Genomic DNA, 27,501 nt, shown 5'->3' with positions numbered 1-27,501 from the left:
GGCTGACCCACCGGCCGCCCCGCCCCTTTCCTTCCCTAGGGGCGCTCCACGCGGCGGACTTCGCCGGTCCGCCAAAGATGCGGGCGTCCGTAGATATGCCTGAACCACTCGAGGTCCATTTTTTTTAAAACTTCAGATTGGAAAATCAAAATAGAGAACACTCACACCAAGACCTGGAGATATTGTCCTTGCAGAGCGCCCTGCAAGCTCCGAGGAAGATCCAGCGGCATCCGTTTCCTAGGCGCCCAGGCATTCGCTGTGAACATCTACGTTCCCACAGCAGGACCCATCCGTGGGCTGTCGGGAAAGAGAGGCCCACGGGGTCGGCGCCGCGTTGAGTTTACTGGGCCGCGACAGGTTTCGTTAAAGGCCCCCGGAGCCGGTGGGAGCTGCAGGGGTGACCGGGAAGGGCTCTCGACGCCGCGGCCGCCGCGGCGTTCGGGAGTCCCCCTACCGGGGAGCGTGCCCCCCGCCGGGCTCCTGTGCCCACCGGCCGCCGGCCCGCTCCCGGAAGCCGCGGCAGCTGGTAACAAAGAGCCTGCCAGGCCGCCGCCGCCCGGGCTGCGGGACCCAGGTGCCGGCGCAGCTGCCGGGGTGAGCGCGAGGCGGGCCATGAGTCCAGGCTCGCGGCGGTGAGGGCCGGCGGGCGGCGGCCAGAGCGCTGCTGCGGGCGGGAGGCCGGTGCCCCCTCCTCGCCGCCCGCGGCGCTCGGGGCCCCGCCGGTTCCCCCACGCGGGGAGCGGCTTCGCGACCTGTTCCCGGCGGCGCCTGGTCTGCAGCTGCAGGAGACCGGAGCTCGGCCCCGGCTGCCAGACCCTGGATCTCTCTGCAGGACTCGGAGAGCGGCGGGCTCCCCCCGAAGCTTTGTGTGAAGAAGCTGCGGAAGCCTGACGGTTTTTGCTTTTAATTAAAAAGTTTTCATAAGTGTGGGTTTTTAGAAATTTTTGCAGACTTTGAAGCACCCTCTACCTCTTCGCATCCTTTTTCTTGCTCCCGGGATCTTCCCTTCTCAGCCGTGAACATTTTTACTACTGGAGCAGACCAGGGATGATCGTTTTGTAATTGAAAGTGTAATTGTTCAGGCCACGTCGAGACAGTAGTCAAGATGGACAAAAAGTCTTTTGAAACGGTTTTGGATGAAATTAGAAAGGTAATTTCACTTAATTCCTTAAACCAGGCTATGAGCTTGGAATTCTCCTAGTTAATTCGCGTTGAGGCACTGCGTGTAGATTGTGCAAAATACGGGTTTTGGTATTGCCAAATTGATTGGAATTAACCTGCAGTGTGAGAGTCTGTGTCTTGATACTTTTCATTACGCAAATGGAAATTAAGTTGTATTAATGTTAAACTTGACGGTGCAGTATTGTGGAAGTTATACTCAAAGAGCTCTCGTTCCCAAGCTGGCTCCACAGACCTTAAAAGCTCTCTACTTGTGGAAAAGTGGTTTGATATTTCTGAACTGATCACCTCATCTTTCAGTAACCAGAGACCGAACACTGAAGCTAATTCGTATGAAATGTCTTTTAAACAGTGGTAGTTATTATAAGCAGGTTTTTCAAACCTAAGGATAGGCAGGGTATGTATTACTTGGACAGACAAAATTAATGTTCAAATGGCATTAGGTTTAAAGTCTTATTTTTAGAAGTGGGGGCTTCCATAACTCGAATTTCAAAAGTTTTTGCTTCGTATTGAGGCCATCGTGTGTAACCCACCTTCCAGAATGAACCAGACAGCAAAAAAGTTTGGAATGTAGCCTTGAGCCCGACAAATACCTACACTACCTAAACTCTAGTTCACCTCCTTAGAACCGGAAGGACTTTCTGTGCCATTCTCATGCTAATACGGGCGCTTTGCCTAGAACGTCTGGGTGATTATCTTCCTTTTCCAAACCCTTAAGACCCTTGGCTGACTGGGAAGGATCTGTTACTTTATGCTCTGGTGATTTATTTATTTCAGCTTATGAAATTGTTAATAAAATTGCCTGGACATGCCGTTTTTCTACATTCTCTATAAAGCAAAGTGTTGTTTTTCTTCATCCTTCATAAAACTTTTTTTCAGAATCGTATGCTAGGTAAAGTTTACATATTAGATGATAATCGAATGCTCTTTTTGAATAAAATTTCTGCTTTTGCAAATCCAGCTTGTGCAATTAAGATTTGCAATAAAATCTCAGCTTGCCAAGTATATGTTTAAAATTTGTAACAATTTGTTCATGAGCTGATACCTAACTACTGTCTGAGAAAATAATTTGTGTTCAAATAAACCAGTAGATTTCTGCCTTTGGAAATTAGAAGATGCATTTTGTATATATTCTCTCTTCTGTGTTGTGAAAAGATCATATAGTGATACTAGTGAGGGAAGTAGGATATTTTCCAGAGTTGAAAATCATACATGAGATAGCAACTTACGTTCTTATTTAAGTCCTTATTTCTGGCCTGCAGTCAAAATGTGTCTTTTGCTGTCTATGCCAAATAATTAGGTACATCAACATTGTCTTAGTCTGTTAAGATTGGATAAAAATGTAGGCATATTTAAATGAGAATTTTCTTTTTATTGCTCTCAGACTTTGTAAATGTAGGTTGGTTTAAAGCAGGTTATCAAAAAAGTGAGTAAATAAATAATTAATTAATTGAAAATAAATAAAATAAAAAATAAACCAGGTTATCACTTCCTGAGATTACATCTCAACAGTTGTTTCTAGAGTACATAATCCAGAATGCCATTCTCTCCCCTTCACCTCCCTTTTCAGTGAAAATTAAACTACTGGGCAACCGAGATGTTTCAGTTAACTGGTCGTGGTATTTTCTCCCAGCAAATTAATATACATGCCAAGTACAAATACTGTTGTGTAGTAAAAGCAAAGAGATTAGTAGATTTTTAATGATTAGTAGTTACCAAATAATGATTGTTTCCACCTCTAAGCTCACCAAGCAGTTTGCAAGGAGAGCATACATGATTTTAGCTGGCTCTAGATAGTGCTGGGTCAAGGCCACCATACTTCTCTCTGAATTTCCCATTGATGGGAGGCATGTGAGGAAAGGAACCATAATTTACTTAATACTGCTATGTGTTAGATCTTCTATTGACAATTTTAATCTCCACAGTAACTCCAAGGAGGGTAGTGAATGGTGTTCCCCCTTTATGGGGAAAGAGGTGCCTTTCAGAGGTCATTCTACCAGTTAGTAGCAGGCACACAGGTTGAATTGAGGTCCCTCTTTGACTCCTTGGGCTCTTACATTCCAGTGGAAATACTGAGAACCTGGACCAGACCTCAGACCCATCTTTCATGTTTTTCTATTACTTAGGACATAATAGCTGCCCAGTAATTGATGGATGAGTAATGCCTTACGTAATTAGCCTTAAAAATAACAACTCTAACTTCATGTGTGTGATTTAATTTTTTAGAAAATGACAGTTTGGTTGAATTTGGGATATTCCGAAACTCTAGTTACATTTACAGGAATTCTATTTGTGATTTCTCTTGACATCAGATCTTGTCTATTACAGTTCTGTACCTTTTCCTTGTCGGAGAGAGTAGGGAGGCCCAGGTGGTTTTCCTGCTGTCTCAGTGTATCCCTTGCAGCATGGAACCTGTAAAGGTAGAATGACATGTCACCATAGTGACCTTAGCTGCCTCTGTGTTCTGGGCCTGAAGGTCTGCCATGTTTGAGATGCTTAGGTAGTTTTAATAATATGTATATAACTGTTTTGCTTATATATATTAATGCTGTTTTTCTGTGTTTTTTTTAGGCTGTTCTAACAGAGTACAAATTAAAAGCAATTGAATATGTGCATGGATATTTCTCTAGTGAACAGGTATTTCTATTTGTTTAAGCAAAAAAAAAATTTTTTTTTTTTGAACTCTGATATTCTGGTTGATGTCTATTTACCTACCGGTCAAGTTCAGAATTGCTTTTACTTATTAGTTCCTGTATTTATTCAGGGATGTTAGAAACTTTCAATATTGATAGAAAACTTTACAAAATTTATAGTTTGAGTATTTTATAAACGTAGCTACTTTCACTGCAATATCATATGTGAACATGATTTCAGAAATGCAGTGTCCAAGAAAAGCATTTCAAAGTATTTATCTTTCTAGCACAATGTCATAAATTTATAGATTTTTAATGGTAAACATACCTAAATTTGAATAGAATTTATAAGTCAGTAATTACAAAATTCACTACGCATTAAAAAGAAAGCTCAAACAAATGGTGAATTATGGTTCTTATATGAAGCCATTAAGTAAAGATTTTAGGAATAAGAAAAAATACAGTGTTTAATAAGTAGTTTCTGTCACTGCCAGAAGAGTAATGTTTTAATCATGGTACTTTAGTGAAAACTCACCCAGCTTCAGGGGGAGTTTGCTAATTAAAAAAAATATGTATGCATACACAGAACAGATTTCTGAAGAGTCCTTAGAAAATACTTGATAAATAGGGCAGAGAGAGAAATGTGCATCTGTAGATGTAGTTCTGCCAAAGGGTGAGAATGTGGAGAGGGTAGACAGTGGATGAATCTATACAGTGGAGTTAGTAAATGCTCCAACCTTTCATCTGTTTTTCAAGAATTTTAAAACTTGAACTTTGAATAACCTTAAACCTATAGGAGTTCTGACTGCTAAATACTTAAAAGCTACTTTACGATTTGCATGTCTTGCTACCTATTTAATGAGTGTCTTTCAGCTGCCCCATTATTTTTCAAACTCACCTTAGGCTTAATTTAAATGTTTTGAAAAGATTTACAATTTTTTATAGATAATAACTTTCCTTTCCCTCTTTTGAGTGTGTGTGTGTATGTGTGACATTTTGTAGAAAACTTCCCTCGGTGGTTATTCTACTTTGCTAAAGTCATTGAAAACTTTAAAAAACTAAAAGCTACTTTCTAAGTATGACCTGCTAAGCTTATTATATGGAAGATTTTTCTTCCTATATCAGACATATGATAGTTGTTAACTTTTTTTGGTTGGTAAAGTGGCAGGTAGCATTTATTATAAGTAAAACCATTATTCCCATGAAAGTGAGAAAAGTACACATAATACCATTGGTAACTTATGCATCACTTTACAAGGAGTAAAAAGTATTTTTGCTTCATGTACCACTTCAGTCTCTAGCATTAATTTTGCTTTGTAGAATAATTTAAACCTTAACACATTTTCAGGTAGTTACAGTAAAATAATTCATTAACCCAGATTTTATTATCCTCTCTTCTGAGTCTTTTTTTTTTTTTTTTTTTTTGCTTTTGGAGTTCCCTTGGAGGCAGTGAACAGGGTGGTGGTGACTAGGCAGGGACTTCACTGCTGTGACCTTGATGCCCTCCTCACCTCCTACTAGTGATCTCACAGTATCACCCTCATTCATTTGAAGTTTGCTGGTAGTGGTGGGAGAGCCTTGCTAACTGTGCTCTCAAAATGACCTACTGTTTAGAAGCTCCCAGAGTAATTCATGGTGATTTCATTTTTAGGGAGGAGATACGTGGTATAAATACGAGTACTGTGCCCTTCAGATTCGAGGAGAAAAGCAGGAGATAGTGGATCTACACTAAACCACACCACTGAACACCCTTTTTTGATGGATTAAAAGTGTCACTCTGCTAAATTTTTAAAGTTTCCTTTTGTAATAAAGCTATATATTTCTAAAATGACATTTCATCTCCATCTAATGCTTTTTCAGTCTTCCTTTTTTTTAGGTACTTTGTTTTTCCTGTACTTTATACTTTCGATTTATTTCTATAGCAGTGCTGCCCCAGAGACTCTGTGATGATGGAATTGTTCTGTTTCTGCACTATCCATTGTGGTGGCTACCTACTTCATAAAGCTATTGAGCATTTAAACTGTGGTTGTGCCAGTAAAGAACTGAATAGTATTTTAAAGTTCTGAAACAAATCTTGTAGAAATGTTTGCAAACACATTTCATTAGACCTAAAGTAATTCTTTGTTTTCAGGTGGTTGATTTACTGAGATACTTCTCCTGGGCTGAGCCTCAGTTAAAGGCAATGAAAGCATTACAGCATGTAAGTAACTTATTTTTTCTTCAGAATGTAGAATTTAAGTATTTTGAATTCTCCCCTAGTTTTCTGTAATTGATCTCAAGTTGTAATTTGTTTGCATTAGAAAAACTGATCCTAAATTTTATTATAGTTTGATTAATCAAATAATTAAAAAATTAAAAGTTAAGATTAAAAGTAAAACTGAAAAATTAAAAGTTCCCAAACTGAATTTAAATTTTATGTACTGTACTATTAAAATGTGCACCATAGAGTCCAAAATTGGCAAATTGGAAAAGAAAATATTTATAGGTAAGCAAAGGATAGAATTTGAATTCTTAAGTGTTTTTATATACTTCCTTCTATTTTTTTTATATACCTTTATCCTTTTGTGTTTAGTTTTAGAACAATAGCCAGGTGACTTTATATTTACATTCTTTAGATGAACACCATCCAAATGAGCTTTTAGTGATGATGGAAATGTTTTATATCTCTGCTATCCAGTAAGGTAACCACTAGCTACACGTAGCTTTTGAGCACTTAAAAGTGTCTAGTCTGCCTGTGGAACTGTATTTTTAATTTTATTTAATTTTAATTTAAACAAGCGCATGTGCTTAGTGGCTACTACATATAGACAGCACAGCTCCAGAGCCTAAATTAATAGAAGCATTTAAGTCAAACAGTATATGGCTATATAGGAAGATTTTCCTTGGGTTATCAGGCATGGATAGTTTTAAGAGAATCTGAAGATCCTTAGCCCCCTAATTTGCTGAAGAAAGTGTCTGGATCTTAGTGCTTCTCCTGTTTAGCAGTTAACTTTTTTTCAACTTTACAAAAGAAAGGTTATCATAACCATCCACTCATCATCTGAGGGTGAAAATCTTTTCCCAGAGACCAAAAAGAGACCATGTAATCTGAACAGAAGAGCAAAGCAAAAGGCTTCTGTAAGAAATACTGATGGGGACTGCTCCTTATTTTGTCAAGACAATAAACTCATGACAAAGCTCTGAGGCCTGCTTGTTTGTCCACCTACTTTAGAATTAAAATTCAGAGGTGAGAAGGCTAGCACGGGCACAACTTACAAGTCAGCTTTTGCTGACAAACTAAGCCTGATTTGGTTGTTTTCACATTGAAGACTAACGTCAATAAGGTTATACTGTTGACGTTTTCGTTGATGAGATGAGTAATTCCAGAGTTTTTACAAATCTATATTAAACTGAATATAAATCAAGTTTTTGTAAATGTTTAAACTTGTGGTATAGTTTTTAGGTGTCAATTTAAAAACTTGTAAAGGGGTACATAGTTTTACCATTTCTTTTGGTGCTATCTGAATAAATTGAGAATTGCTCTATATTTTAAGAATCTAAAAAAAAGCGAAAAAAAATCTATCGGGTATTGCTCTATATTTTAAGAATCTATTGAGCATTAATTAATTCTAAATGATCTTGCACTGACTTCGCTTTTGAATTTCCTCCCCTGTTAACATGAGTGTAAATTGACAGAATCTTAAGCAACAGAAATATCTTAGTCAAATTTTGTAACATTGTACATAATCTAGGAGTATCATAGTGCATGTTAATATATGACTCTTAAGCAAGTTCTGCAGTAAAAAATCCTGTTGAACTCATCTTTTCCCTACCTGAGGTGACTGTAGTACCCTTTTTAAGTAGCACTCTTCAGCACTATGGACCTCACTTTAGGAAACCCTGGCTCTCTGAGGAATGTAATTTTTTTCTAACTTCTCAAGCAGTATATCTTCCATATTTATAAATTCCACCCTTTTTATAACATTTCTGAGGAAAGTAGTACATGTAAATATTTTCTTCTATAAATACACTGAGAGATGTGGATAAAAAAAAACATAGGGAAACTTAGATCTTCAACTGAAATAGTTATATTGAAAAAGTTTGTTTCATTCACGTGGTTATCAGGGCTTATGTTCGAATAAGGAGTTTCACTTCAACTATTTCGATATTAAGAACATTTAACTGTGCTTTCCCCCAAAAAAGGCAATCTCTGGCATGAAAATTTCTCATGTTGAAAATAAAATTATTTTTTATATTAATAGAAAATGGTGGCCGTTCACCCAGCAGAAGTGGTCAATATACTCAATTGTTTCACCTTCAGTAAAGATAAGCTAGTTGCTCTTGAACTGTTAGCTTCGTAAGTATTTCTTTCTTTCTTTCTTTTTTTTTTTTTACTTTATTGGAGAAAATTTGGAAGACTTTTTAAATCTCTTAAATCATTAGTGTGAATGTCTCAGAATTATATTAGTAAATGGAACTCTAGTAAAATCTATGAAAGCATAAACTAAATTTTTATATCTAAATGCCTTGGGACGCCTGGGTGGCTCAGTCGGTTGGGCATTCAGCTCTTGGATTTCGGCTCAGGTCATGATCTCCAAGTCATAAGATCAAGCTCCACCAGGGGCTCCACTGTGGTTTTAGAGCCCGCTTAAAGATTTTCTCTCTCCATCTTCCCTCTGCCCATGGGTGAACTGCCTCCTCAATTCACCTGTGCTCTTTCTAAGGGAATAATAAATAAATAAGTAAATATCAAGGGTACTTATTGCACATGGTTATAACTTACAAATAATGGGTCTGATATTAATTACTTATTTGGTTTGTCTGCATTTCAGTGGCTTCCAGCCTTCCTAGTCTGAATAGTTTTGTTTTGTTTTTTAAGATTTTATTTATTTATTCATGAGAGACTTAAGAGAGAGAGGAGCAGAGATTCAGGCAGAGGGAGAAGCAGGCTCCATGCAGGAAGCCTGATGTGGGACTCAATTCCAGGACCCCAGGATCATGCCCTGAGCCAACAGCAGACACTCAACACTGAGTCAGCCAGGTGCCCGCCTACTCTGAATAGTTTGAAAGTCTCATTGAAAAAGCCATAGGTTTTACAGTTAGTTTCTGCCACAGTTTGATTAACATTTTTGGAGGGCTTAATATGTACTTCCTCTTTCTGTACCTTATTTTCCTCCATCGTAAAGATAAGGATCTTACCTATTTATTAGCATATGTGAACTTTAAATACTAGAAGATCTGTGAAAGCACTTCCCACAGCATTTAATAAATTATCATAATCTCAGCTCAAAAAAGTAAAAGAGCCTGCTCTTCCTAATGATGGAAGAGTCTATAGATTGCTGTTTATTTAGAGTACATGTATTTTTAAGTCCCTTGTATGTTTATAGATGTCCACAAAAATACAAAATGAAAGCATAAGGTAGAACTTCATTTTTAGATCAATCGTTATTTTTATGCATTTGGCACATGGGTGGTTTTTTTTTTTTTTCTATTGCCATAGATCTCTTACCACTCCTTGAGAGGGTGTATTTTCAAGAATCTCAAAATAGTGATTTTTATTTATAGAATTATTTTGTTGGTTGTAGGTAACCAGATGAATCTTAGTTCAGTTACATTGATCTTTTTAATATAAATATGATTTATATTCACCAACTAAAGCTAATTCACTTTTCTCCCTTTGTCATTGGGGAAATACTTACTCAGGTATAGGTATGGTTGCTTGGTAAACGTTGTTGGCCTTTGTATGTATGTCCAGGTTCTTAAATGAAAAGCTAAATTACATTTCCTTGGTAGAAACATTGTTGATGCACAGAATTCTCGTCCCATTGAAGATTTATTCAGAATAAATATGTCTGAGAAGAAACGGTGCAAGAGAGTACTTGAACAGGTAATTTTCTCAGGATTTCTGAATGTTGAAGAAAAAAAGTGCCAGCCTTGATTCCTGTGTTAACTGATGAATAACCTAATGGCTCATGTGCATCCCATGAAGATGGGATCCCTGCGGTCCATGAAAGATGGGAGCTGGGCAAAGGGGGTTCTGGGGAATAAGGAAGTGGCTTGAGAGTGAGAAAGTATGATGCCAGTTGGCTCCTCAGCTTCAACCTCAGCAGGTATTTATTCTTGGTCCCTTGGTCCCTGTGTATTTAGGAACATAATGTTTTAAATTCATTTTGTCATCAGTCTTGCATTAATCAGATTTATAAGAGATGGATAATAAAGCAAAATTTCAGTTTATTAATTTAAAATCTCTAAGAATGGGAGGAGTACTTACCTAAACCTACTTGAATTGTCATTTTAAGTTAGTTATTTCTTAGTATTATGATAGCTGAAATTGGAATTAATGATTAGAAACCTGCTTGAGGAAGATGTGTACTGCTCTCCTAGGGTCTTGTAGCCCAAGCGCATTTAATCCTTGCACCCTCTGCTAAGCTCAGGGGCAGCAGAGAACTTGTCCTTCCTCATAAATTATTGTAGGAGAAGCAAAATCTGAGCCCACATTTCTTTACTTTAAAAAATTCTTCTTTGGTTTTCTTGACTAAATTCTTTAAGGCACCATGCTGTTGTTTTCTTTTTTATAAAACATTATGATCATGTCACTTGTCCTTCTCAGGAATAATGTGGGCCTCAGTATTCTGTGGAACAGGCTCTGTGGTCAATGTAACTTGGAACAACTTTTTTGGATGATAGACTTAAAGAGCCTTAAAATGTTCATAAATAAATAGAAATATGCTAATTTGTATGTAAGGGTATTTACTCTGGTACTATTTATAATAACCCAAAATTGAGATAATTTTTAGGGTTGGGTGTTTAGTACAGAGGCTGGGTTATATAGCTGATTTATGTGTTGTGAATGAATATATAAAACCAGTATATCTCTACCACAAAATATGTGACATCATATGTACTTGTAAAATAAAGCTATATATAGCTTCATATTCTTATAGCATAATATAGGTCTGTTGAAATGTATGTTACCTAGTGGAATCTTTTTTATTCATTTAATATTTATTGAGTATGAACTCAGCATTTGTTAGTATACCAGTATGGGAGCTCAGGATGTAATAATAAATAAGCTAGAACATCCCTCAAGGTGTCTCATAATTATTAACACTATGTTGAATACAATATACCTAAATTACTCTTGCTTTTTCGACAGTACAGCTCTTTGGATACCCTGTGTCTCATGTTATCCAGGTTTTCCCCATTAAGTTATAAACTTCTTCAGAGCAGAGTCCATGTCTCTCACCTGTTGCTTTCCTGGCCTTGCCTATAACAGAGGCTTGGTGTTTGTACAGTTGGACCCTATTATTTCTTGGTCATTGGAGAAATGTGACATGCTAAATACCAAATTAACTTGTTTGCACACAATTTGCAAAATCTGTAGAGATTTCTTTGTATAAGATTCTAGTAGTTGTGGCTAATAGAAAATTTATTAAAATGTTATCACTTTAATAATTCCATTTAAATAAAGAGGTTTTACTTAACAAATTTTGGGCATGTTCTCTACTGTAGTGCTGATGAATATATGAACAGATTAATGTGATGCTATTCTTAATTCATATTTTTTAACAGAGCTTCGTAATATCTGGAATATGAGTTTATTTGATTGATTTTTTACCACCCTCTTCTTTTTTATGTTACAGGCTTTCAAGGGGGGCTGCAAGGCTCCTCATGCTATGATATCTTCTTGTGGAACAATCCCAGGAAATCCATATCCCAAAGGAAAACCTAGTCGCATAAATGGAATTTTCCCAGTAAGCATATGTTTGTGGCTAACTATGAAATTTAGCATAGTTATGATATTTAAAGAAAATGCCAGTTGATGATGCTTCTACCAAGGAAAGGAATTCTGTTATGTCAGCAGCTTAATTCATGGATTCATCATTGATCAAAAAAGTTCATGTATAAACTACATTAAAGTATTTGTGTAAAATGTACAGAAGAACAAGACAAACAGAAAAGAGGATGATTTTGTTTTGTTTTTCAAATATCTTAGAAGCACTGCTTTCTACTTAGTTAAGGAGCATTTCTCAAATTCTCAGTGTTTCTCAGTTTCACAGATGAGTATGCTTGAGAAATTGTGTGCAGTGTTTCCTTCTTGGACATCATATTGCATGATAAAGGCTCTGAGAAGTCCTGTAGGAAAGAAACCTACCTGTTTATATACACTCCAGTGTTCCCCAACCGTCTTTGTAAAATAGTCTTTTCTAAGAGTAGAATATTTTTATTGCAGTTTAACAAATAACCCTAAAGCTGAGTGGATTAAAACAATAAACATTATCTTATATGGTTTTTATGAATCCAAAATCTGGGAGTGGCATAGGTTGGTTTTGGTTCATGGTTTCTCATGAGACTACAGTCATTTGAGGGCTTGAGTAGAGCTTGAGACTATGTTCCCAGGGGTACTCAGGCACATGCCAGGCAAGTTAGTGTTGGTAGTTGGCGGTGGTCTCTGTTCCTCACCATGAGGAATAAGGACCTGCCTGTAGTGCTGCTTGAATACCACATGACATGGCAGCTGACTTCTACCAGAGCAAATTATCCAGGAGAAGGCATGTGGAGCTGTGTGGTATCTTGTGACTTAGTCTTAGAAGTCAAATGCCATCATCTCTGGAATACCCTATTTATTGTGCAGGTCAGCCCTGTTCATTCTGGAAGGGGACTTCACAAGGGAATGTAAGAGGTGAGGATGTCTGGGGGCCATCTTGAAAGTTGTACCAGTGTGTACTATTGAGGCACACACTCTTAGGGGGACACATTGTAATAGTCTGTCAGCCTATTATGATCTGTGAAAAATGGTGCTCTTGAATGAGGTCTCATTTATTCTTATATAAACTCTACACTTAATGCTTATGAGAATAATTTTTGTCATCTATTTTTGACTGTAATACAGGTCCTCTTTTTGACTCTTTGACCATTATACATACCGGAACATTGGAAGTCTGTTCCTGGTATAGCTCCTGTTGAGCAGGGGAAAAAATTGAAACATCCGTTATCCTGCTCTTCTGTCATCCCAATGTGTGTTGTGTACTTGTTTCTGAGTGCCTCTCATCTTGGGAGGGTTCTCTGGCTGAGGAAGGTTGAGGACCTGAGCAGGGGCTTACAGCCAAGACAGGACTGGGTCTGGAATCCAAGTGCTTAACTCCTACCAAGCCAAGCCCTTTTCTTCAGTGTAATACAGTGGGGGTTTTGTTTAAGTCTTGATTATCTTTCTTTTATTTATTTAAATAGGGAACCCCCTTGAAAAAAGATGGTGAAGAATGTACTAATGAAGGCAAAGGAATCGCTGCACGGATTCTTGGACCATCCAAGCCGGTATGTTTAGAGAATAAATGATGAAACAGGTCTTAACTCTTACATGTGGTTTTCTGTCTGTTCACAGCACACAGCGTAAGTTCTGTTTTTGTGTTGTGAAATTCAGAGTATACTAGAAATTAGGAAAATGAGTAGTCTAGGGAACTATAGCATAATTAGTTAACGATATTAAAGGCCCTCTTGAAGGTTTGTGTTTTGTTTTAAAGAGAGACCAAATTGTCTTGTTTTGTTTTTCCCTATCCCTATTCAGCTGTTCCCTTGGAGGGTATGGAGCATGGAGAGTTCACTTTAAGGTTGTGGTTTAGCCAAGTTAGTATTAATACTAGTTAATCAAGAGTGGAGCCAGGAAGTTGGTATTATTTTTAAGGGGTGATTATAATGATTGATTAGGATATAAACCAAACCCAAAGATAGCCCTGTAGGTTGAAAGATTATTCAAATTGAAACAGTAGAGGCCTTTACACAGCCATCCTGCAGTCCCTGCTTCTTTACCGGGCAGAATTACATGACAGTTGTTCATAGCAGAACAGTCACAGATCATAGTCCTTGCACAAGACTAGTGCATCTTACAAGGCTGCCGTCTATGAGAGCTAGAAAGAATCTAGGTCCTTCACTGCCAGTGGATCCCCTCTGCCTCAGGGTAGGAGTGCAGGCTCCCTGGAGAGGGATCTCTCTCTCACAGTCACTCGCTGTAGTTAGAAGTACAGCATTTGGCTTGGCTTTAGATACCTCTAATTCTCTACAGACTGATTCTTGGGATGCTTTTGTTACTTACATAGTTCTATCAAGTACAAAATAAAAGATTGGTGGATTTCAAAGGCAAAAAGACTTAAAATACTGTATTCGTAATCCCAATCTACATTCCATTCAAGTTGTCAGAGTATCGAATGGTAAAAAATATAGGACTTTGTTCTTCCAAGGAGAAAAGAGGGTAAGAATGGTAGGATGAATCTTTGATGAGTTTTGGAGGATGTTGGCAAGTTCTTGAGTAGCCAAGGTTCCAAAACCTAGCGGATTTCTTGTGTTACAGAGGAGGAGATAAAAATTTTTAAATAAAACTTCAGCTGAGTCAGAGAGGAGTTTGCTGTTTAGGATGAGGTCTGACCCTTCAATGGAGATGATTTAATACTGAAATAAAAAATACCTCTGCTGCAGTCTTTTGCGGGATCACCTTTGGAATTTATAGGAACCACATTTTTTAAAGCAAAGAAATTTCCCTTGTTAGTGCTATATGTCCAGTAGCACTTGATACACTGGATCATTTTTAGCCTCTTAGGACTAAATATTTCAAAAGATAAGTTGTATTTTGTTTTTTTGCAAGGAAAGTGCTGACTTAGTTTTCTTCTAACTACTCTACTTCCCCCTCATCTAGCCTCCTTCAACGTACAATCCCCATAAGCCTGTTCCTTATCCAATACCTCCGTGCCGGCCACACGCAACTATTGCACCAAGTAAGCAGTTCATTCATTTTTAAATTTTTTTTCTTGCTCTTTATTTACTAAGTTGAAAGGATATGTTCGTGTGTGTGTGTGTGTGTGTATGTGTATATATACACATTGGGAAAATCAGAGCACTTACGAAATATGCTCTGCTGAGTTTAATTCTGCCCACAGTAGCCTACACAGTGTCTTGGTCTATAGCAGTGCAGCACACAGAGTTTAGTTTAGGGTATTAGCCTTTTAATAAATTCATATAGATTCTTTTTCATCGTTATTATGGGTTTTCACTTTGGTAAATCATCATGAATCCCTTTTCAGTAGTTGGTGTTCGAAGGTATCCTCAAGACGTCGTAACTTAAAAAGGTCACCTGTATGTGCTTGACAGAAAAGGCAGATCATTTAAGTATGGCAGGATCTCCCTGCCTTGCCAGTCACTGAGCTTATGTTTGGAATGAGCATGCAGTGGGAAATCAATCTGCAGCTGTCTCATTTGATCTTGACTTTGTCCTTACACTAGACCTAAAACTCCATGTAAAATGCAATGTTATATTAGCAGTTTTAAAAATCAGATAGCTGTGTTAACATGGTTTGAACTCTTGGCCACAGAATGATACTAAATTCTTTTTTCCTATAATTGTATTTTAGGTGCTTATAACAATGCGGGTCTGGTACCATTAGCCAACGTCATAGCTCCAGGTGTACCCCCTCCACCTCCATATACTCCTAATCCAGTAGGAACAGGTAAAATCATATTATTATAGGATGCTAAAAGTAATAACTAATTCACACACAAATGTATACTTGGAGGGGGCAGTTGTTGGATGTGGTGTGTCCTAACAGGAGAATGAGCTCACAAGCCTGATGATGGATCTGAGTATGATATATAGGTTCTACTAGACCGACCTTGGCCTACCTCTATGAACATGAGCAGGTTGTAGACAGAGGAACCATTTCTCACAAGCAAGAAACTTTGACAGGCTATGGAAAATTACAGTTGACTTGATGAATTAATTGCCATTAGGGCATGTTACTCCTCCTGTGGGGTGGAAAGGCTTATAAGAAGGTGCTCAGAGGGGCCCAAGTTTTCCCCCTGCACTTTTCAGTTCAGCATTTTCCTTTGGGTCTATCGGAAACATAGGATTTAGCTTACATTTCTTTTGTGAGTCTTTTATAAAAACTTAATTTTTATATCAGTTAAGTACCATTTATTTGACTCTTCTGAGCTTTATACCTTGCTTAGGAAACTTCCCCATCCCAGCAGTATGAAAATGTCATCTCTATCCTATAGTTACTTGTATAGGGATTCTTTCTTAATATGTAGCTTTTAATCCACTCACCATTTATTTCTAGATATATATAGAGTGGGGAAAGAACTTAATTTTTTTCTGCCCTTCCCAGAGGCTCAGAGTCACATGATAGCATTTATTAACAAATCCTTTTTTACTAGCTAAAATGGTTATGTTTGCAGCTGGGTACTCTAATGAGAGTTGTTACTTTTCCCCCAAATTATCGTTTTATTTCTTAACCCGTGTTTATGATATTGTTAGCCCTTGGAGTTTTACATTTTTGCATAGACAAAGAGAAGCTATGAAAGAAAAGCTGGAACTGTTCTATCTTGTCTCAGTTCTTAACCTTTTACCCTAGGGAGTCCAGGTGACCCAGGTTTTATAAGACCCTTACTGCATCTGGAATTTATTTTCATATAGAGGTGAAATAGAGATTCATATGAATTTTTTTCCAAATGGTAGCCTGTCTTGCCAGGACCATTTATTAACTAATCTGTTTTCCCCAGTGATTTGAAAAGCCACATTTGTCTTATGTTTTCTTATACACACATGGGTTCTTTATTCTGTTCCTTTCTGGTTATTTTATGTTATGATGATACATTGATTTGATTAGCAGATTTTTTTTAAAAAAAGATTTTATTTATTTATTCATGAGAGACACCGAGAGAGAGAGGCAGAGACATAGGCAGGGAGAAGCAGGTTCCCTGCGTGGAGCCTGATGTGGGACTCAGTCCCGGAACTCTGGGATCACGCCCTGAGCCAAAGGCAGACGCTCAACCACTGAGCTACCCAGGTGTCCCCCGATTAGCAGATTTATAGTGTGTTTTGATATCTGGTAGAGCTAACTTTCTCTTACTATAATTTTTTTTTCTTGCTATCTTTGGAAATTTTCTTTCTCCATCTGAACTGTAAGATTGTTCTGTGTAATCAAAAATAATTGAATTGGGACCCCTGGGTGGCTCAGTGGTTGAGCCTTTGCCTCAGGGTGTGATCCTGGAGTCCCGGGATTGAGTCCCACTCCCACAGCGGGCTCCCTGGAGGGAGCCTGCTTCTCCTTCTGCATGTGTCTCTACCTCTCTCTCTGTGTCTTTCAGGAATAAATAAATAAAATCCTTAAAAAAAAAAAAAACAATTGAGTTTATATGTACAGGTGTGTATATATGTGTAATTATATATTTTATAATCACATATTAATTATGTTATATAATTATAATAATTATATGTAGTTATAGATACTAATTTGGGGAGATATGACATTTTTATGATATTAAGTCTTACTATTCATTCGTCTGTATATGATGTCAGGTGGTAGTGTTTTTCCAGGGCTTATTTTATGTCTTTCAAGAAGATTTTATGGTTTTCTTTATGTAGGCTCTTTGCCTTAGGTTTGTTTCTAGGGATTTTAGAAGTATTTTCCGTCAAAATTATATATGGAATATTTCATTTCTAGGTGCTTATTACTAGTTATTTATTCTACTTTTTTTCCTTGAAAGTCTCTTGAGTTTTCTAGATACAAAAAAAAAGTCAGCTGAGTTACACTTTAAGATATTTCTTTTTTGCCTGGCTTTATTGGATATTAATATAACCTTTTTGTTTTCATTTTATGTGAGTATTTTGCTCTTATCTTTACTTTCAATTTTTATTTTAGGATTTATTTGGTAGGTTAGTTGGTTTATAAATTAGATATAGCTGGATTCTGAGTTTAAAACCAGGGAGAGAGAGACTTAATAGGAATTTTTAGTCATCATAAAAATTGCATATTTGTTCTTAGTCCTTCCATTTTATTTTTGTACTCATTATTATTCTCTTATCCCAATTTTTCATTTTCCTTACCTTTGTTTACTTGTATTAGTCAAATTGCTGTTTTATTTTTTTTTTAAGATTTTATTTATTTATTCATGAGAGACATAGGCAGAGGGAGAAGCAGGCTCCCCACAGGGAGCCCATTGTGGGACTCGATCCCAGGACCCTGGGGTCACACCCTGAGCTAAAGGCAGATGTTCAACCACTAAGCCACCCAGGAGCCCCAAATTGCTGTTTTATTTTTAACAACTCTTCTCTCCTTGTCCCACCCCAATTTAGAAGCACTGTCTTTACTATTGCTAAGGGTTGCCTTCATATTCTTTTTTCTAAATGGTTGTTGATAGACAAAAACTAAAAAAAAGCTGCTCCATACTCCACTGACATCCATTCTCACTCTTCTTTTTCTTCAATTTGTGTGTTTTGTTGGAATAGTATACATAATTCTTCTGTGCCTCTGAACTTGTGGCTTCTTACTGTTTCCTCTGTTTTTTGATATCCTGTCCTGAGATGCTCATTCTGCCTTTCTTTTAGTAGAAAATTTCTCTAAGTAGTTTTTTTTTTTTTTAAAGGGCACATATACAGAATTATAAATGAGAAACCCAATTCCAGTTAATTATCTTTTCTTTATTAGAACCTTGGTCTCTTTCTATAAGCTTACTAAGAAAATATTCCTTCCTTATCTTTGGAGTTCAGAAATCTCTTTAATCCTAGAGTTCGGCTATTTCACCAGGATGTCAGGTGTGGATGTTAGCATCAGTCTTTCACAGAATTCTGTAAGCCCTTTGGATATGAAAATTTAAGCCTTTAAAACTTAGGAAAAAATTTTTTTTATTATTACTGTGTTATTGCTTTTTATCTGGTCTTTTTTCCTACTTCTGGTACTTCATTTTGTATTGTTTGCCTTCTGAATCTCTTATCTATTCATTTATTATTTGTACTTTTGCCATTTTAAATGTGATTTTGTTGTTCTTGTTTCTTATTTCCAGCTAAGTAATTTAGCTCTCATAGTGTTCTCTCTAATCTTCACCATTCTTTGCATTTTAATTTGGAGTCAGGTTTTTCTATCTAAGTCTTCATCTTCTCTGTTTTATTTTTTTGCATATTATGTGTTTATTTGCTTTTAATTTGCTTTACAGGTTTTTAAACTTCTTTTGCTTTCATTGAATCGTTGATAGACACCATATGTTCTGGTTATTTATTTGCACCAAGTTCCTTAGATAGGCTATTATGATCTTTTTTTTGCTCACCATGTCAGGGCTTGTAGGTTCTTCACCTTAGACCTGTCCCATTGTTGGTTTCTTGGGCAGTCATTGTCAAACCATTAGAGATAATGTTTTCCTATTGTATTTTTGACTAATGGTCTAGTTAGAGAGGTCCCTTCCATGGAGGGTATGGAGGTATGTGCTTTTGCTGTCAGTGTCACAGGCTTTAAGTCAGCCTCCACAGGGTTGATTTTCAGCAGCTCCGAGTGTAGGGCTTTTTCGAGAAAAGAGTGCAACAGGAAGGCAGGGCCCCTTTCTTTCTGTTTGCTTGGGTCATCACATGGCCTCTGAGATTGGGCCCTCAGGTGGTGGTGGATTCTGTGCTTAACGTCTGCCTCCCATCTTCAAGTCTCCGCGCTATTGAACTCCGTGAACTGTCAGTTTAGTCAGTAACAGTGCTCCTTCTCTACGTTCCACCTGTAGGCTACGCTTTGTCCTAGGCAGCACACTCAGGCCATCCTTTCCAGAAAGTGTTCCTAAATATATCTGTAAAATAACAATGCTTATTTAAAACCTGATAAGTTGGGGTGCCTGGGTGGCTTAGTTGGTTGAGCATCTGACTCTTGGTTTTGGCTCAGGTCATTATGTATTGGCTCGTGGAATCAAGGCCCACATTGGGCTAGAATCTGCTTCCTCCTTCTCCTTCTCCCTCTCTGCCTCCTCCCTCACATGCTCTTTCTCTAAAATAAATAAATTTAAAATCTTAAAAAAAATAAAGCCCAGTAAGTTAAGGAGAGGAGGGAGAGTGGGGGGATCAGTTACTCATAATGCTGTCAGTCTTCATATAGTTCCTTCTATTATGTTTATTTCCTTTCTCTTTTCGTAAGCATATATTGTTTTTTCTACTTTAGCATGCATACATACCCTAAGGTTTTCTTTTCTTGATGCCGATCTCTGATTATTATGTTGGTGATTAATTTGAATAAAACTTGAAATCAAACTTCTATTTATTTTCATACAGAAAATGAAGACCTTTCCAATCAGTCAAAACCTATGCAGAATCAAAGTGAGTATCAAATTTGCTCCAGATATAGTTGAAGTCTGTCCTGGTTGTCTGCTCTGTTATTCACTGAGAACAATTTGAATTGAACATATTTAGAATCTATGCTTTGAGGAAAGTTCCTATTTAAGGAATTTAATCAGTACTTACTAAAAGGGCTGGATAGTGGTACATTATATACACACAACATGAAATGTACAGAACTGGATTTAAAATTAACAATATGCCTTTGTGTCTTATGTGAAAAACTTGCAATATAAAAACTTCCAATATTTGAGTGCTATATGGCATTATATCCACGTTGACTTTACATTTATATTAGAAGCCTCATTTTTGTTTTGGTATAAACAAACAAGATGATACAATCCTTTATCCTAAATGCTATTTCAAATACTAGTTTTAGATTTAATTATTTTCACAAGTATTGGGGGGTAGCATAGCTTAATATAAAAAAAAAAAAAACAAAGGGTGCCAAAGCAGAAAGTGGAATTGAAAAAGAAGGATGATGTGCGCCTGGGTAGCTCAGTTTGTTAAATGTCCAACTTGTGATTTCTGCCCAGGACTTGATCTCAGGGTCATGAGTTCAAGCCCTGCATTGGGCTCCATGCCGGACACTTAAAAAGAACTTAAAAAGAAAAAAAAAAGAAAAGGAAGATGAAAGGTTGCATACAAAATGCCTGCAGATGGCAGCAGTACTGCAACATTTTATTTTTCTTCTAGTTGAGGATCTTTTTGGTCTGGAAGGAGATGCATGCTTTCTGATAGGAAATAAAACCTGAGCTCAGTTCTTGTATAGCAAAGTAGCACATGAATCTAATCATTATAGTGCATAGTTAGGAGTCTCAGTAGGAATTCTGTTCCCTGAGCAGGGTGCCTTAACAGGACTTTTCTGCTGGTGGTTCCTAAAGGAGGTAGTATAATGGGATGGAACAAAAACACTGAGACGTTAGGACATCATTTTCTTACCCTGGTTCTGGCACTGCCTAGCTTTGTGACCATATCATTTAACTTCTATGAAAAAGAGGTTGAGGGCAGCCCGGGTGGCTCAGCGGTTTAGCGCCACCGTCAGCCCAGGGTGTGATCCTGGAGACCCGGGATCACAGGCTCCCTGCATGGAGCCTACTTCTCCCTCTGCCTTTGTCTCTGCCTCCGTGTGTGTGTGTGTGTGTGTGTGTGTGTGTGTGTGTGTGTGTGTGTGTCTCATGAATAAATAAATAAAATCTTTAAAAAAAAGAAAAGAAAAGGGTTGAGGAAGCTTGACCCTTTATGCTCAGCTTCATTAATTTGGTTTTGAAGGGAGCACTGCAAAAGGAATATTCTCAAAAAAAAAAAAAAAACCACCATTAGGCATAGCTAGCATACTTTGTGTTCCTATGCTGTGTTATTTATGTTAGCATGATTAAGATTTTATTTTCCTTTTAAACCATATCAAGAAATAAAAAGATAAACTAGTATAGTGGTTAAGGATATGAGTCCATCAGACCAGGGTTCAAATTTTGGTCCTACTGCTTAATAACTGCATGACCTTTTTAAAAATTATTATTGTGATAAGATCTCAATGAGATCTAATCTCTTAAATTTTTAAGTATACAATAAAGAATTGTTAATTATAGGTACAATGTCATACAGCAGATCTTTGGAACTTATTTACCTTGCATAACTAAAACGTTATTCCCCTTCACCACCACTGAAGAGCTGCATGATCTTCTAACGAGTTGCTTTAACTACACCCAGCCACCCATTGCCAGTCTGTAAAACAGGTTGTTAGTATCTATCTCAGAGGATTACGTGGGAACAAATGAAATGATAGGCATAAAGTACTTAGCACAGCATCTGACAGATAATGTTTTATGGTTCACAACCAAATTGCATGACAAGAAAGTAGTATTTATCATGGGATGTTTTGGGTTGTTTTTTTTTTTTTCCAATTTATTGTTGTTTTGTTGCATTTTAACTACAGGGTACTATGTATGGTTAACAATGCATGACTTTTGCTTTATTATATAGAAAGATCTCCAGCGGAGGCTGCTATAAAGAAAGCTGTGGGACAGTTTGGTCTTACTTGTGATCTGTCATTCACTACATGGTCCTTAGCATATAATTACATAGGATAGTGAATTCTCAAATATTTCCCAAACAATACTGACCTAAATAAATTTTTAATACATTATTTACAAACACAAGACTAGGTTTATGGTTCTTGTACTTCTATTTCTTATAAAACAAAGATACAAATCCATTTTGATATATTTTCTAAATTTAAAATATCTCATTATTTTCTTGAAACTAAATTACTGCTAAAGACATGAAATAGGTATGAATCCTGGGAGGCCTGCAGTGACCTAAAAGGAGAGTGATACCCTGAAAGCTCTTAAGAGGGGGAAACAACTTGTTTTATTACTATAGAGAAGTGGTTTGAAAGAATGAAAGCTAAAGTCAGTACATCAACACTAATCACAATTAAAATTTTTAATTTTTAAAAATTGGGAAAATATGAAAGGAAAGTTAACTTGCTAACTTCCCAAGGCTTCCTCATTGTGCATTGGAGGGCTCTTTTGAGCAGAGTCTAGAAGACAGCTGGCTCTACCTGAGACTCTGTAGTGAAAATCAGGGTCATGGAACCTACCAGTGTACAATGCAGTAGCCTATTACACCTGTCCCTGATTTTATTCATGTTTGTTAAATGTTACAAAAATGTTTACTCATTTCTTTTGAGTTAAAATTTGACATTTCAGCATGGTGATAATCTTGCCTCTTTTTCCCCTCCCCTCCATAGCATTTTCTACCCCATCAAGTCAACTCTTTTCTCCTCATGGTTCCAATCCTTCAACACCTGCTGCGACTCCTGTCCCTACTGCATCTCCAGTCAAGGCAGGAAACCATCCATCAGCATCAGTAACTGCTACTGCTTCCGGCCTGAACATGGCGAATACTGTCCTTCCGGTGTTCCCAGGGCAGGTCTCCTCGGCCATTCATACACCTCAGCCATCTACGCCAAATCCAACGGTTATCAGAACCCCTTCCTTGCCGGCAGCACCTGTCACTTCTGCCCACAGTACAACGTCAGCACCAGTCCCGTCGGTTTTTTCTGGCCTGGTTCCGCTGCCAGGTCCTTCTGCTCCTGTGCCAGCCCCTCAGGCTGCATCCACACCTCGGATGCAGGCTGCATCCACTCCTGCTTCCAGTGAAACATTTGCTTCCACTTCTGCCCCTTTCATTGGCCTCCCCTTTCCTGCCACTTCAACTGCTGCTTCTGCCAACAGTGCAAATTCTGCATCGCTGTCGTCAGTGTTCGCAGGTCTGCCCTTGCCCTTAACACCGACATCCCAAGGTGTGTCCAACCCGGCTCCCCCTGTAATTGCCAGTGGCTCTGCGCCCAGCGTGGCTTGTCCCCTTGGTGTAAATAACCCGCTTCTGTCTGCTTTAAAAGGCTTTCTGACATCAAATGATACTAACTTAATCAACTCATCCGCTCTGTCCTCTACTGTTACAGGCGGGCTGGCTTCACTGTCTTCTCTTACTAATCAGAATTCTGACTCGCCTGCTTCAGGCCCTAGCAAATGCTATGCCCCTTCGGCCACTCCCGCCCCACAGAGATCTTCCACCCCCGGACTGGCCATGTTCCCCAGCCTGCCATCTACTGTGGCTAACTCAGCTTCCACTCCATCTACTTTGCCCACACCTTCTCCCCTGGTGACTCCTTCGTCAGCTTCCACTTCGGTGCCAGTCACCTGTGGCTCCTCAGCTCCCCTCTTGCAGGGCTCTCACCCAAGTAACTCAGAGCTGCTTAGTGCGCCTACCCCTACTGTCACAACCATCCCTGTCATGATCAAGACCGAGCCCACGAGCCCCACCCCCTCAGCCTTCAAAGGCCCATCTCATTCCGTCAATCCCTCCCATGGCACTTTAGGGCTGCCAGGGACGTTGGGCCGTGCCTACACGTCCACATCAGTGCCCATCAGTTTATCTACTTGCCTTAATCCTGCATTATCAGGTCTCTCCAATTTGACTCCTCCCCTGAATGTGTCCAACCCCCTCTCCTCCATCTCCCTGCCACCACATGCTTCCTCAGCTCCCATCACTCCGGTGTTCACTGCGCTTCCTCCTTTTACTTCTTTGACCAGTAATTTCCCTCTAACTGGTAACCCACCTCTTAACCCATCAGTGTCTCTTCCAGGGTCATTAATAGCCACCTCGTCTGCAGCTGTCACGTCAGCACCTGTCCCTCCTCCAAGTTCCACCGCGGCTGTTCTCTCAGGGCTCTCTGCCTCCGCCCCAGTGTCGGCAGCGGCACCTTTCCCCCTCAATCTGTCCACCGCTGTCCCCTCCCTCTTCTCCGTCACGCAGGGACCTCTGCCATCTTCAAACCCCTCCTACCCTGGCTTTTCCGTTGCTAACACCCCCAGTGTCGCCCCCGCCCTGCCCTCATTCCCCGGCCTGCAGGCACCGTCCACGGTGGCGGCGGTCACCCCACTGCCTGTCGCAGCCACGACCCCATCACCGGCTCCTGTCCTCCCAGGATTTGCTTCAGCGTTTAGCTCCAATTTCAACTCTGCTCTCGTTGCACAAGCCGGGTATGTGGATAGTTTGGAGATAGGATATGATCGTTCTTGACCCACCTTGTAGGCAGTTTATAATCTTACTTTTAAGTTATTCACATGAGTCTAATCTGATTGTTGGGTGATGCTAAATTATTTTTTTCTGGGCTGAAATTTCAGTACTCAAAAAACACAGAGCTCTTCAGCCATGTTAAGATTGTTTTAGTATTTGGTAATTTATCTTTGTTATAAAACAAAGTATTCTGTGTAAAACATAGACTTATTAAATTCAGAGTATCATACTTTATAATAGAAAGCAAATTTTATGTTAGTAAAGTGGCTGACTTTTATGTCCTTCCAGCAGAGAAGTTTAAAGTTTGTTTACATGTCAGAGTAGTTTTTGACGAATATAGAAGCAGTAAGTTTCGTCTTATCTGCGTTTTGACCTGTTCTGTCGTTTTAGCTTATCATCTGGCCTTCAAGCTGCAGGCAGTTCTGTTTTTCCAGGCCTTCTGTCCCTCCCAGGTATTCCAGGGTTCTCCCAGAACCCTTCACAGTCCTCCTTACAAGAATTACAGCATAATGCAGCTGCACAGTCGGCGTTGTTACAGCAGGTAAGCAGGCAAGTGGGGCAGAAATTAAATGGTAACATATGTGCATAGCTTCTGTTGTGATAACCTTGGAGTACCAATAATGATATCCCAACAGACGCAAAGGTGGCTCTTAGCAGAATGTCTGGGAATTTTGTGACTAATCTCCCCAAATCTGCAAATTATTGTGTTCTTTCAGAAGGATAACAAGGGTGGTGGAATATATTTGTCTATATAAATGGTTTTTTCTGCTTATAGAACTTTCAAATCTTAGTTTGGAGATTTTACAAATGGAATCTTTATACATGACAGTTATACTTGAGCTTTATTTTTTTACAATTTAAGCTAAAATAACAGACCACTAACTCATGTTTTCTATGGAAAACCTATTGACCTTTTTGAAATAATATTAACTTTTTTTTTTTAAGATTTTATTTATTTATTCATGAGAGACACAGAGAGAGAGAGGCAGAGACACAGGCAGAGGGAGAAGCAGGCTCCCTGCAAGGAGCCTGATGCGGGACTTGATCCTGAGACCCCGGGATCACTGAGTTGAAGGCAGACGCTCACCCACTGAGCCACCCAGGTGCCCCAAGAATATTAACTATTTTAATGACATTTTTCTTGAGCTCTGCCATCTGAAGAATTTCAAGTGTTTCTTGAAAATTTCAGGAGACTGAGCAGGCTTATCTTGCCCCAACATTTTCTTTTCTTTCCTTTCCTATTCAAAATATCTATAATGTGGCATAGGCAGAAGGAAGTACCAACTTGATTGGATTTGGCACTCTGCTAACCTGCACGTTCTTCTTTCTACCAGGTCCACTCAGCTTCAGCTCTGGAAAGCTATTCAGCTCAGCCAGATGGGTTTCCTAGTTACCCTTCCACACCAGGAACACCGTTTTCTTTGCAACCAGGCTTGTCCCAAAGTGGGTGGCAGTAAATAGATTTTAATTTGTATTCTCCTTTGGAGCGACATCAGAGATGCCTAAGGACTGCAGTGAACAATCTTGACTAATATGAAGTTGGCTAAAAGTCAGAATATGAGAATGAGAATAATCCTGGGGGAATTGGGATAAGAGTTTAAAACACATGGCGATTGCATTTTTTAAATGGTTTTAAGTATGAACAGTCCCCTCTGTAAATATGCTGACAATGAATTGTACAGAGAATAGTATTAAAAAGGTGTTTGGGGACTTTTCACCTCCCACCTATGAAATTTTGAGTCGTATATGTGATCTGTGGAGGAAGAATACTAAAGACGAGATTGAACTCTTTATAGCCGAATACAGCCTTAAATCTGCTTGCATAGCATCCACTGACAGAAGTAATAGTTGTGCCTCAGGCTTCCGGGTTGCATTTGGCCCTGGGGGCATGACTGCCCATGGAATGCACAAGTGGTTCTTGTTAGCATCCTTGGAACTCAGTGCTCTGTATGTATCCACAGAAGGGAATTTGAGATCTACAGTTGTTTCTAATTTCTGACATTTATGCTCATACAAATACTGCTGAATTTAACTTAATATATTTCAGGTAAGTGAAAATGGTGCTTAATATAGTCTTTAGAATGACTTTCAGGTGTTTTCGACTAAAAATATATTCAGAACTACTTTCTTATGGAAATGCAAGTAAGGCTTGTGGTAATTTGCCTTCAAAACTTATTTATTAATCTTCAGCAGTATCCAAATGAGTGAGAAACATTTGACTGACCCTTGGGCCACCTCTATTACTCACTTGTACTCTGGAAGCTCTTGGTGAATGTTTACAATCATGGGATGTAGTATTCCTATTTGTACTTAAAGTCCAATGCTTACCTGAAAGGATGATGTGACAACAAATAGAGAAGACTGGCTACGTTAGTAAACATGCAGTGTGTACTCTATTTAAAGATCTGTGGTAGTATATAACATGATTGAATGTCATTAATTAAGTATAAGAACTGCCACATTCGGGGGGATGGGGAGTAGGGAGAATGATTTTCAATCCTGTGATTAAAAGTGTAAACTATAGAATCTACTGTAGTACATTTCAGCATCTAGAAGTTTTACTTTTATAAAGATGGTGTCTGGAAGATGTTGCTAATGTATTTTCCTTCAACACGGGGAACAAACTTTTTAAGTATATTAATAAATATTCCTGTATGGTTAGTTTTTAACAATTTTTTAAAATAAACTTTATGACAAATGTTTTGTGTTTGATTCAGTGCTTCGACAGGCTTTTTAATTTTTCATATATGCTAATACATAGAACATTTTTGTCCAAGTTCAGTTAAAACTCAGTATATACTACTGATTGCTCATTCTTTTATATAGTATCTTATGTGAAAGTTACAACCAACAGTTGAAACAGACTATGCCTTTCGTTATCTACAAACACAGAATGTAACCGCATAGTTAATCCAGTGCCAGTTGCTGGAAGTTGTCATTTGTTCTTATTAAGTCTACACTTATAAAACTTTTTAAAGATTATATTATATATAT

General features: G+C 38.4%; 1 protein-coding gene across 1 annotated transcript; it reads left to right on the top strand.

Annotated features, from left to right (window-relative positions):
- Positions 1 to 648: 648 nt before the first annotated feature.
- On the top strand, positions 649 to 27,205 carry PROSER1 (proline and serine rich 1). The gene is made up of 13 exons (XM_025996842.2): positions 649 to 1,150; positions 3,751 to 3,816; positions 5,944 to 6,012; positions 8,054 to 8,148; positions 9,585 to 9,678; positions 11,435 to 11,545; positions 13,023 to 13,106; positions 14,479 to 14,557; positions 15,191 to 15,286; positions 19,858 to 19,902; positions 22,673 to 24,470; positions 24,898 to 25,048; positions 25,842 to 27,205. The coding sequence occupies exons 1-13, from the start codon at positions 1,106 to 1,108 to the stop codon at positions 25,962 to 25,964; spliced, it is 2,856 nt and encodes a 951-aa protein (XP_025852627.2). The 5' UTR covers positions 649 to 1,105; the 3' UTR covers positions 25,965 to 27,205.
- Positions 27,206 to 27,501: the final 296 nt, after the last annotated feature.

This window comes from Vulpes vulpes, chromosome 9 (assembly GCF_048418805.1).
Source record: "Vulpes vulpes isolate BD-2025 chromosome 9, VulVul3, whole genome shotgun sequence".
Taxonomy (NCBI): Eukaryota; Metazoa; Chordata; class Mammalia; order Carnivora; family Canidae; genus Vulpes; species Vulpes vulpes.
The sequence above is the reverse complement of the archived record's forward strand: the minus strand, read 5'-3'. Positions and strand labels throughout refer to the sequence as shown.

Excerpts from the sequence above, each read along its gene's own strand:
- PROSER1 (XM_025996842.2), top strand. The coding sequence starts at position 1,106 with ATGGACAAAAAGTCTTTTGAAACGGTTTTGGATGAAATTAGAAAG. Across the intron at positions 6,013-8,053 it reads CAATGAAAGCATTACAGCAT|AAAATGGTGGCCGTTCACCC; the intron begins GTAAGTAACTTA and ends TTATATTAATAG. Across the intron at positions 15,287-19,857 it reads TCCTAATCCAGTAGGAACAG|AAAATGAAGACCTTTCCAAT; the intron begins GTAAAATCATAT and ends ATTTTCATACAG.